The 12763-nt window shown below is 43.0% G+C and overlaps 1 protein-coding gene across 6 annotated transcripts in view; it reads right to left on the reverse strand.

Annotated features, from left to right (window-relative positions):
* Nucleotides 1-933: 933 nt before the first annotated feature.
* AFF2 (ALF transcription elongation factor 2) overlaps nucleotides 934-12763 on the reverse strand; it is a 393570-nt gene continuing 381740 nt past the window's right edge. For all 6 annotated transcript variants that reach the window (XM_081178936.1, XM_081178935.1, XM_081178934.1 and 3 more), the window contains 5 exons: nucleotides 12404-12475; nucleotides 10963-11056; nucleotides 9162-9211; nucleotides 4283-4497; nucleotides 934-1473 (listed from right to left, as the gene is read on the reverse strand). In XM_081178936.1, the coding sequence (XP_081035062.1) occupies nucleotides 1352-1473; nucleotides 4283-4497; nucleotides 9162-9211; nucleotides 10963-11056; nucleotides 12404-12475 (553 nt within the window). In that variant the 3' untranslated portion in view covers nucleotides 934-1351. The remainder of the gene's footprint in view (nucleotides 1474-4282; nucleotides 4498-9161; nucleotides 9212-10962; nucleotides 11057-12403; nucleotides 12476-12763) is intronic.

A 12763-nucleotide genomic window follows, 5' to 3' on the forward strand; every position in this document is an offset into this window, starting at 1 on the left:
CTAGTAAAGGAAGAACATTCTGCAGGTACCCAGGAGAAATTCAGTTCTTCTTACTGCTTATTTCCCAGTCTATAGCTCTGGTACTGAAAACAGATGCTAGGGTGGCGAGCTGGCAAGTAGATGAGGTTTGCTGAGCATCACATCACAGTGAGCCAGCCCACTAGCCTTAGAGGCCAGTATCGAGATAGGCAGTAGAAGCTGGTCAATTAGGATGAAAGGGAAACTGCTCCACGAACCTCAGTCTGTCCTTGACCAACTCCCACTTGCCTCCCTTCTTACTCTTAGCCAGTTCCTGGGATGGGAATTGTCTGTCAATGCTTCTGGCTCTGTCCCTGTCCCTCCCTACCAGTCCTCATGGGCACCAGCCACCACTGCAGAAAGCAATGATGTCATCATGCTTGTCTCTAAATGTATGGAACCCATACATTCCACTGGTCCCCTTCTCCATAACCTTGTCCCAGCAGCAGCCAAAAGTATGCACCCATATTGATCCTTGGTCATCCTATAGGCTGGTGGAGAAATAAATGGTCCAGGTAGGAAGCCATACATCCAGTTCCTCCCAGACGCCCCCCCCCCAATTCATGATATCTAGATAAGCCATACAGGCAGCCAGATACCCTTCAGTTGAAAATATAATCGCATAGTCTAAAATGGATGTTAAACCTGCATTGTGCTGCAATGTTAAAATTTCAAATCAATTAAACATAATTGCTTGGGCATTAATAGAAATATCTCCCCAAGTCCACTGTGATCTCATGTTGTGTGTGTGTGTGTGTGTGTGTGTGTGTGTGTGTGTGTGTGTAACTCTGTATAAGGCATTTCATGTTTTGGTTCTTGAGGATTGATTTTAGCAATGACTTTTGGCCGAAAACTGGAACCAGGACTAAACTGAACAGCTCTCAGTCTGCATCCAAAGGGAAATACTGAATTGCATGGGTTGAACTGCTACACGTTTATTTTTGTTTAGATTCAAGACATTTTCACAAAAATGTATATATCTTCAACAAAGTGCAATACTGCAGGGAACTGCCCATTCCATAAAGCACGTTATGGAAGGCAAGAGTGGCAGAATTCAAGAGATGCAAGGCAAAAATAATAATAAAAAAGAGGAAGAATCCATACTGATTAAACCAGAACAAACAAATACCCTGCTCAGCATCTATATTTTCAATTTATAGTGAATTCCACTTCTAACAGATAATTTTGTTTTGTTTTAAAGAAGGCAAAAAAGGCAAAAAAAAAAAAAAATCTCTATGAATACAGTCCCAGAAAAGAGTGGCTTTCCATCGGTGATCACCTGTGTGCCGGTGGAGGTAACAGGATGGAGCTGTGATGGACAGGATGGCAGTGACTACGACAAGTGTGCTTCAATGCGAAGCCAATGGAGTCCTTGCCGAACGTAACGGACCAGGTGGGTCATACTGCTGTGTTGCGATAATGGAGCTATCACCAAGTCCAGCTCTGTGAAGAACTCTGCAAAATAAAAATAAGGAAGTGAACTCCTATCTGGGATAACTGAACAAATGCATTCACAAAGTATTATGATTATTTATTAAATCTGTATTCCAGATTCCAGACTCCTCTGAGTAGGCTAGCATCAATGCTTCCCCCCCCCAGTGTATCAGTCATGATTTGCAGAACTGAGTGGGCTACATTTTTAAGGAGTCAAGAGATGGGGCTTATTAGAGTAACAAAGGTGGCTTGTTACAAAATATGCAATTTGAGATTTTCAGCAGCTGATTATTTCTGCACTTAGCTTTAGGAATAATAATAGCTGGTTATGGTTTCTCCAGTGGCGTAGCGTGGGGGGTGCAGGGGGGGCCGGCCGCACCGGGTGCAACATCTGGGGGTTAGGGTTAGGGGGCGCAAATCCATGGGTTAGGGGGCACAAATCCACGGGTTAGGGAGCGCAAATTACTTGCCTTGCCCCGGGTGCTGACAACCCACGCTACGCCACTGGGTTTCTCTCTACTGGCTGAGCACCTGAGCTGCTTTGACTCAATTCCAAGCAGAATTGCTTGCGGGGGAAGAGAACCTGGTGATCTTTTAACATTCAGAGCATGAGGTAGAAAACAAAAACATATGTACAAGTACAACCAATATTAACAACAACAATAAATAAATAAATAAATAAATAATAATAGTACCAAGGAAACAATTAAAAGGTAAAACAAGTTATGCAGTTGACTAGGAAGTTGCGATTCTCACATTCCTCCCCTCATTTCTGACTTGCCATTTGAATCACCACATGTAAGCATATATGCAATCTCATGTTGCTTTACTTAGCACAGTGGGAGGGTGTGACTGCTCTTTGCTTGCCTCCTGGTCCAGCCACTACAGGCTGGTGCAAATGCACCAGTGGAACCAAGCCAGCTCTGTTGTCTGTGTGTTTATTCTGTGCCAATCTCCTGTCACCTCTCCCTCCAGGTAAGCTGCTGTGATGCCTTTGGCAGCAGACCAGGTAAGCGCTTGCCCTTCTTCCCCAGCAGCTGCCCTTCTTAGCATAAGTCAGTCTTCCTCAACCAGATGCCTTTCAGATGCTTTGGAATGCTGTTGCCATCAGGCCCAGTCAAAATATCTAGAGGGAACCAAGTTGAGGAACACTAGCACAGATGCACTGGGAATCTACATTAGTTTGCTGGAACAAATAGATTCTATTGGTTTTTAGGGAGTTTCAAAAATGCAGAAGGGGATTAACTACCCATCGTGATTTGTTATCATTCCAAAGTTGTCTGAACCATTTCCAACCTGGTTTGAATGACACAACATGGTTAACCACAGCCAATGTATGAATGGTTACAAGGTGTAACCTGGGTTGACTCCCACCTTTTGCCACACACAGATGCACACACACACACACACACACACACACACACACACACACACACACACAGCTTGCAAAAATATGTGCCCTGAAATGCAGGTGAATTGCAGCAATGACTTTAAAAAATAAATATATTGCAAGCTGCTGTGGAAATGTGGCAGACCAAATACTAAAATTAGAAAAAAACGAGAAGCTGAAATTGGCTGATCCACCTTCCCTATGAGAGAGTGAACCTGGGACCTTCTTTAGGCAAAGGTTGTGCTCTATCACTGAGTTACAGTCGGTTGCTGCTTTCCAAGTCCAAACATCAGTCATGCTCCTGCAGCTCCCTTCAAAGAAGCATCAGCCATCCATTTTTCCTCTCACCTACGCTTGTCAGTGTCAACAACGGTGAAGAGTCTGCTTTAATCTGAATCCACTAGATGAGTCATGGACTCAAGGCAAACAGAATGACCTGGCTTTCAGCAAATTTGTCATAAGAGGCAGCTCCACATGAACACCATTAGTGTTGTAGATGCAATGTCCGCCCCTCCCCTCCACAAAAATTGACTTTTAAGCAAGCTGGAAAAGGCCAAAGCTGAGATATCATTCACAGTCTCAAATGTGGACCTCATTTGCTCAGCTCCCACTTGTCGGTACTTGGAGCTCAGCATTCACACAGCTCAGCTGTACCTAATTATGTTTGTCAGAAGAGTCCTTCAAATGTCACTTTCGCATTTTGTTCCCTACTAAAAAATAAATGTATAGAGCACCAATTATGGATAACCAACTTTAGTCATACTCAGTCTGTTGAAATCAATGGACTTACTCAGTGTTATTTTTATGGGAAAAGGTGCCAGAACTAACCACAAATGTTCCCCTTGTTCTCTTATAATGGCAATGGCGCCACTTGAGAGGTGCTCAGTTCTGGCTGATAGAAAGCCCTGGGCTTACTTAAGTCCATTTCTTTCAGTGGGTCTACTTTGAGTATGGTCACCTGCACAACATTCTTGAAAGGTGGTACAGGCAACTCTCAGCTCAAGTTATGTTCTGGATACAGCGAGTAAAGTCAAGATTGTGTATAGTCAAAACACATTGGATTAAATGGTGTGTGAGTGCCAAAGTCTTCCCCCCTCCCAACATCCACCCCCTTTTAATTTTTTAAGATTTTTTTTTGCCGCGTGTAAAGCTGAATGTGAGTAGGTTACCTGTGCATAAGTTGAAAGCTACCTTTACAGAAATGTATTAAATAGAAATAGGTAGGCGGCCCACCAGATGGTGCCTTTTCTACAGCCCCCCCCAACTTGGAACTGGTTCTCATGAGGACTAGAAACATCCTTTCATTTAAACAAAAGAGAGGGAAGTTGACTTTCTCTGGTTCCTGCATATAGGGCGTAGGGAAAGAATGTAATAAGCAGCCACCACCAGAGACATTCACATTCTTTAGATCAGAGAAATCATGGAAACAGTGTGAGGCACCTTTGTTTTCTCTTGCCAGCTTGTCAGCCATGTCCCAGTGCTCATAGCTTCGCAGGATGTTGTTGGTGATGTTGACGTGGCTGGCCGCCATTTGGTGGATGCGCTGGGGAATGCTTACGTTCCCTGACGAGGAAGATCCTGAAGCACCCATGGCGTTCCCAACTGAGCCAATGGGTGATGGGCTCAGAGACACGGGAGATGGTGTTCCTGTGCTCCTGGGAAAAGGGAAAGAGAATGAGGTTCCACCTTATGGGAAATTTCACATTTTGTTCCCTACTAAAAAATAAATGTATAGAGCACCAATTATGGATAACCAACGTTAGTCATACTCAGAGTTTGCTGAAATGCTTTGTTTTAGGTAGTGCAAACTGGTCTATTGAGACAAATGAAGCACCTCTGTCCCACCAGTCTGCCTTCAGCCACTTAAAACTTGCCTGCCTTCTTCCTTGAAAAGGGGGTGGCCTTGGCTATTAGCTTCCCCCTCCTTAGTTTTCAGTGCTGCCCCTTGTAGAACTCAGCAGAAAGGAGGATGTGGACATAATTACTGGCTCTGGCACTACCTACTGTTAGGCTCCCACCCTTCTCTCCCCACCAGTCTCAGGAGAGAACCAGCCACCACTGGAATTAAGAAGTGGAGGAGAATCAAACATTCACCAGAGAGGTATATTGGATCACACCTGTAAGAAGCTTTATGAAAGGGGCTGGAGGTGAATGGATGTGCTTCCAGCCCTTTGAAGGAAACATATGCCAAGGCCCTCGCAGGATGCCGGCCGGCCAGCCAGCTGAACAAGGCAATTCACAACACAGATCAAGGAATATGCGCTACCAGCGATGGTCTGTACAATCTCTGTGACCAAATATGAATTTGCCTTGTTGCCATGGGAACCTCAGGGAAGATTTCTTCCTCCCCCGCCCCAATGAAAGCAGTGGGGGCTTCCCCACTTTTTGCTTAGCACTCTAGCATGAAACCAACAGCAAAGGAAAGGCAGAATGCAAACAAGCTTTTAGCTGCAGATTCTTCCTGTTGTAAGGAATGGAAGCTGGACTCTTTCAACTCAGCTGGGCTATGGTCTTAACACCCATTCCCTCCCCTGCTTGTTTGTAACAGAGAATGCTAAGCACCTCGCCAGACTACAATTTCAAGCATTCATTGGGATAAGACATGGCAGAAGCTGACATAAGACTAAATTTGTCCATCTAGCCCAGCTATTGCAGGGACAGGGAACTTTTGACCCTTCATATGTTGTGGGACTCCAAGTCCCATCAGCCTCAGCCGACATGGCTGATGGTCAGGGATGATGGGTGTTGTAGTCAGACAACTTCTGGAGGGCTGAAGGATTTCAGGCAAAGTTCCATGGAGAGAATTTTGGTAACTGGGGATGACTGAAAACAACAATATACATACATTTACTTTTAAAAAAACCCTATTCATGCTATGAACACTATTTTTCAGATTGCTCAGTTAAGAAAGAATCAAGTTAATCAAGCCATACAACTCCCAAGACTCCCAACATAAACTCATCATGAGCTGTAAGACTGTGGCTAATTTGCATATCTTATTAACATCATTACAATGTTTGACAATTAATCTGCTGGTTCCCCCGCCCACAACACCACTGTTAGTATTTGTCTATTATTAAATTTGTCTAATATTAAAAAAAATAGTGCTTCTCCCCAAAGCCACAGCCTACCTCTCAAAGCTGCTGTATAAGCTGATAGTATTATTACTATTATATTTTTAGAAATTATCCTAGCAATGCACTAACATTATTGTATAATGTTGCAAATGGACAGTTCTAAAGTTATTTATACACAATGAGAAACACCTTTGCTTCATTTTTGTAGGGACAGTACCCCAGTTGCAACTTTAGCTTACCTAGAATTAAACAAACTGGGTATAGATTTTGCATTAAGGTTGCTGGAAAAATGTGTGTGTGTTGTGGTGTGTGTGTGTGTTGGGGGAGTAGGTAGTAACTGCCGCCATTTTGCGGGGAACAGCAGAAATAAATATATTTCATAGCTACAATGATTTTCCAACCTGCTGTTAGAAAACACTCAATGTGCATTATTGGCTTACTAGCAAAGTATTTGGTGGAATGAACTAGGACTATTTGCTACAAAATCCAGCCCCTCTGCATAGTAAACAATGGACCATTTTGGAAGGCTCCCTATACAGGAAGGGTCATAGCTCGGTGGAAGAGCATCTGCTTTGCAAACCTAAGTTCCCAAGTTCAGTCCCTTGTATTTCCAGATGGTGCTGGGAGAGTCTCTTGCCCAAAATCCTGCAGAGCAAATGCCAGTCAGTATATAGACAATACTGAGCTGGAAGGACTGATGGTCTGACTCAGCATAAGGCAGCTTCCTATGTCCCTAAAGAGCACTGGGGTAAGCACAACTAAAAATACTTCTATAGATGCCCTTAAGAACTTCTGTGGCGGCTTGTTTCTATTTGGCACCGATTCATCTGGGCAGTGTTTTACAAGAAGCTGTGCTTTAAGTTACCTACTTAGAGCTAAGCTAATGCTCTCATATGGATTTTCTTCTAATTCTAACACCAGCAATTAGGAAACATCTGCCAGCTGAAAGCCCCACTGTGGGGCCTACCCTTGCAGTGTTGTGCACTCAAAGAGAGCTCAATAAATTCTGGTTTCTGGGAATACAATTAACACCCTAAACGGAAACATTTGGGGGCATATGCAAAATCCCAAACACCTGTGCAACACAGCCATGACTTCAATACTGTCTACTGTTTATTGTTTGCTTTGGTTTAGATATAATAGGTTTTATTGTCATGGTTTCCCCCAAAATGACTTGGAATTTGGTGCAGATATTGATAATTTCTGGTTAGAATTCTTTACCGCTCCCCCTTCATAGAATTACAATCCCCACATTTCTCTATGACAGGTGTGGAGAACCTTTCCAGCACAGGGACCACATTCCCTAAGAATCATAGAAACCTTGAGTAGGAAGGGACCCCAAGGGACATCTAGTCCAACGCCCTCCAATGCAGAAATCCTTTTGCCCAATGTGGGGCTTGAACCCACAACCCTGAGATAAACAGTCTCATGTGCTATGCTACCAAATGAGCTAAGCAACCTTCTGGGGAATCATCTGCAAACAAAGCATATGTGCTAACACTTAGCTGCAGTTGTCTAGTGCATGGGCGTAGCCAAGGGCGGGGGGGGGCAGCTGCCACCCCAACAATAGGAATACTTAACTGACCAACCACGTCAGTTCTGCCCCCCCCAAAAAATGTCCTGCCATCCCCAACAAAAATCCTGGCTATTCAGGTAGGTCTGTTATTTTCTGTGCACGTACATGGGCAAATTATTTGGAGTGCTACAATATCTTGAGTGATTTACATTGTGTGTTCCGTAAAGTTGCATTCTACTTAACAGAACTTGCACACCATTCTCTTGAAATGGAAGCCCCCCTGTGTTTTAAGTGTCCCTAAATGCTTAGCTTTGGAGCATGCAGGGGCTAAACAACACCCCTTTGATGTCAACTGGCAGCTCTGCGGCAGAAATAATAATGGGTTTTCAACCCTCTGTGGCCCCAGGCCACTTAGCTATGGTCCCTTCTCCACTGTGTCTTCTGCTACATCTTAGTTGTATGCTACTCTGCTTAACCAGGAGAAAGGAATATCTTTCATATACACAGAAGACCAGCCCACCAATGACTGAAAAATAACAACCAATTCACGCCATATATTAGTTCTTTCTGTTCACAAGCAGCACCTGCCCTGCGCAACCTGTGACTCACGAAATCAAATGGCAAGGAATCAACAAGGCTGGTTAGTGACAACTCTTCCCGTTTCTGTCCCAGCCGGACAACAGAAAAGAAGGCTTTATTAAGCTCCTGGTTGGCAACACCTGATGGGTTATTGGTTCAGTTCAGTTTGGTGGGTCTCAAGGTACAAAGGCCTGGTCCACAGCATGTGCATGAGTTAGAAATGCAAGCCTGATTGATACTATATTGGTTGCAGATTTGTTACCACACGAAGTTCAATGGGCTACTGTTGGTATATAAAGCCCTTAACAAGTTTGAGACCACTTTACTTGTAGGATCTCCTTACTCTGTATGTGCCCACTCAGCCAATTTGCTGAAAGAAATCATTTGTTTAGTGTGGCAGCACTGACACTTTGGAACTCCCTGCCTATTGATATCAGGCGGGCGCCATCACTGTATTCCTTCTGGTGCCTGCTAAAACCATTTCTGTTTAGACAGGTCTACACAGTTATTTAGAATGTTGGTGCAAGTTTTAATCTGTTTTTACGTCTACTGTTACTTTAACTTTTAAAAAATCTTAAATTATTGTTGTCTTTTTAAAATTGTTTTATCTTTTTGGTAAACCACTTTGTTAAAAAAGCAAAACAACCACCTTCAATTTAGATGTGTATAAATTTTATTAAATAAAATAAAGCTGCTTTAGTTTTAATATAAGGGTCCAGTTAATCGGTTGAATAAGTGCATTCATGTATTCACCACTATTATGCTTCCAGTTTTATTAAACAGCACTTACCATTTATCAATGAAATATTCATTGGCCTTTCATTACTGAACAAATCTTTTTTTTGGGGGGGGGGCGGGGCGGGCTGGAATCATTGCCCTGGAGATTAACTATTTTGGCATCCTGGAACACCATGATACTTCCTACTCGATTAACAGCTCTTTTTATGTTCCTCATTTGGCTTTAAAAACCGCGCTGATGAAGAGAGTGGGATCGATCAATCCACACAAGGATTCTCCTTGTTCTGCATGCCAAACTAACTCATGAAACATTTCATCGTAATATAACTACTTATCTTCATCAACGAATAAAGCCCTCACCCCTCTATCCCATCTCACTGGTCGTTTCCCACAAAGAGAGAATACTCACTTTCCATTGCCTTCCCAAGGAGAAGGGGCCTGTGAAACTTTGGAACAATTCTGTAAGAAAAACAAGTTTGGGGGGAAAAGAGAGAAAGAAACAGGTCTTTGTTCACTCAGCAGCAGACACAAAGGAAGATTTACATTGCATTAATATTGATCAGCGCAAAGGAAGGCATTACCTACTTCAGTAGCAAAGCAGAAGGTTATATATATATATATATATATATATAACCATACCAGCATAATAATCCCTTTTAAACTAAAAACAAAGGGTGAGGGGGGAACCCGCAGGTTGGATAATTAGTGGGCTCTAACTAGGATGATAAAAGTCAATGAAAGATGCTATATACCAGAACTCCAGAATAAATCAAGCACCTTTTGTGAAGGTGGTTTAATTATCTTTATCTAAAATTCCTTCTGCAAAGGATGTTTTTCACCTTGCAAGGGAAATCAGCAAACTTTACATCAGGACACAAAAGCTCAGGATGATAACTTGAAATGAGGAGAAATTGCATCTCATAATTGAAAAATATTCGTAAGCTTGCACTGAAGACTGTGGTCTTGCTTATCCTGGTAGGCCTGGGCTTTTTTTGGTTCAAGCTGCCAATATCTGTGCATGTGTCCATGTTACAGCGAATACTCGGTATTTAATTAGCATTAGAAAATCCATACAAATCTGTGAATGCCCAGATATATTATGAATGTCAGCAGTGGTTGCTTACACACTAGGAAGCTTTAGCATTGCCAAGAGATTGCTATTCTACAGGGAGGCTGGAAATGACATTTAAATGATGTTTCCACATAGCATCAAATTTAGCATATATTTCTCATAGGCCCATGCTTATAATATCTAACTTCAATAATTTTTACTCAGAAGGAAGTCCCATTTAGCAAAGGACTTGCAGCTAATTAAAAGGTGGAAGAATCAAAGTAAAGCCACTTTAAGTAAAAGAAAGAAGGGCGAGGAGGAAGCTGAAAACTGATGGGCCAATTGCAGGAAGCAGCCTCAATGCTTATCTATGATGAGCTTCAGTGTGTGTGTGAGGGAAATTCACTACACCTTGGGGCTGAAAAAAACCATGGTTTAATACTACTACACGAATGAGCAGAAGTTACTCTCAGGCTTGCCTGCTCCACTCCCCCCCCCCCGGTGTAGCCTGGAGGATGAAATAATAAGCATTCACTTCCAGAATTTATTGTAACAAGTCAAGAAGATGATGTGGTTTATGACCCTGGCTTGTTAAAACCAGAGTATCTCCAGTTCATTTTAAAGCAGGCATCCAACCTCTCCTCATAGCAATGTTGGTGTAGGAGAGGGGAGTGGGAACTGCAAAACCCAAAGTCTCACTGTTGTTTATGCTCTGTTAGCCAAAACTTCAAAGCAGACTAGTGTTCAAAAACACCATAAGAATTAAGTGGATGAAAATTTTCATTCCAAATAAAGCAGGCAATGTGGATGCAACCACATGTCTTAATTGGCCCATTAGCATTATGTCCTACAACGGGGAGGGGACATAAACCAGTAAATGCTGCAATTCACAAAATTCATATGGGATTGTCAATGTACACACATAAAAATCAATACTGAGGATATTAAATGTAACATGCACAGGTGCTGCAATTGCCCCTCATACTGTTATGGGCTGACATTTACCACATGGGGCTTTTCACATGCTTACAGAAACACCATGGTCAGCTTACATAAATAGTTGCCGTGTGCAAACCAGTTGCCCATCTAGAGTCAACCATGGCTCAAGCTGTGGTTTTCTGTGTGGCACTCAGAGTAAGAGAAACAAACTGATGCTTACCTTAAAGTATTCCATAAGAGATCTGGAGTACTTCATAGCATTCTCCCTCTTTAGTTTAAACATTCTCTGGTAGAGAAGGGATAAGCATCGGTAGCTGTGTACAAGTTTTTTTGGGGGGGAAAAACACATTTCTTCTGTTTAATGAAATTGCAAACTAAACACAATCCAGTCCAAATTAAGCAGACCCAGAATCATATGTCCTCATTCCCCATCAGACTGCCAGTTGCCCCTGCCATGGTGAAGCTGCAATTATCTCAATAATTTTAATGAGCTTCAAATCTGTAAAACCAAGAAAAATACATGTGCATCGGTCTGAAGTGCAACTGATACGAGTGGGAGAGACTGAGGCTGCAATCCTAACTCCATTAACTTGAGAGTAAGTCCCACTCAATTCAACAGCACTTACTCTTGAATAGACATGTTGGAATTGTGCTGTTAAGTGCATGCGTAATTCTCATTTCAATAAATGAGGATTCATAGAACCATAGAATTGTAGAGTGGGAAGGCACTCAGGGTCATCTGGTGCAACTCCCTGCAATGCAGGAATCTCAACACACAGTCCCTCATCCAATGTGAAGCCATACCGGACCCTGCTTAGCTTTGCAAATGTGTAAGCAGTTTTATTGCTGCATAAGTGCATGGGTTTGGCTGGATCATTTGCTCTACATATCGTTTGCTCTACATATTATCCTTTCTCTCCTGCAAGGAGTTCGGGGCAGTGCTCATGGCCTTTTGTGACTATCCTCACAACAAGCCTGTGAAGTGTGTGTGTGTGGGGGGGGGGCACAACAGGAGTACTAATTGAGCTTCATGACTGAGTAAGGATTTGAACCTAGGTCTCTCCCCAAGCATAGCTCAGCACTCTAGTCACTTCACCACCATTTTGTTGCTTCTTTTCCTTTGGGTCCAGTCTTCAACCTCCCTTAGAGTGGGAACCTTTTTCCCTATGAAGGGCTGTTGACTCAAGGCGGGGGGGGGGGCGAGCAACAGCTCAATATTCTCAGTGGAAAGGCTACGTTAAGTAATATGTTTGAATGTTGAATGTGTAAGTGTATGTCTATTGTCAATGGATAAAACAAACACCATTAGATGTACTATTGGATAAGTGATGGTTATTGTATTTGAATTTGTTTAAAAACCTTATACACACACAGAATGAAATTGTGTAAGAGGCCACATGAGAAACAAGTTGAGGGCCACATGCAACCCTTGGGACACAGGTTCCTCTCCCCATGGCCACAGGGAGGGAGGGAGAGCAAGTTGAGTGGAGGTTGCCTTTCTTCGAACCTGGGCACTGCTCACGTGCCTTGTTCACTTTCCTAAACAAGGAGAAGGGCCATGGACTCTCCCATTGGGTGAGGACCCTTGGCAGCTGCCCAACAATATCTACCCTGCTGTTATATCTAAGTTGTCTAAACCAGGGCTGAGGAAGACAACTCACCATAGAACTGCCAGTTTCTTGTCTCCATCTGTGGCTGTAGAGCAAGTGAAGTTCTTCAGTCTCAAGGCATACCTTTAGTGGAGAGAGATTCAAGGGGGGAGAGGGGGGAGGAGAAAAAGGAGAAGAGGGATGAAATATTGAGTGTCAGCAAGGATGCTTTGAGAAAAATGAGTGAGTCAAGCTATTGGGTCCACCTAGACCTGGAGTGTTCTAATCCCCTTGGGAATTCAAAGGCAGAGATCTTTCCAGGTCTAGGCTCCTCAAGTGCTTTCAAACTTAGGGAGACTAGCATGTGGGCGATGCACTCTCAAACAAAACAACTGTGTGGAGTGCATCACCTGTGACACTGAACTGCAGGAG

This window comes from Podarcis bocagei (genome assembly GCF_964188305.1).
Source record: "Podarcis bocagei genome assembly, chromosome: Z".
NCBI lineage: Eukaryota > Metazoa > Chordata > Lepidosauria > Squamata > Lacertidae > Podarcis > Podarcis bocagei.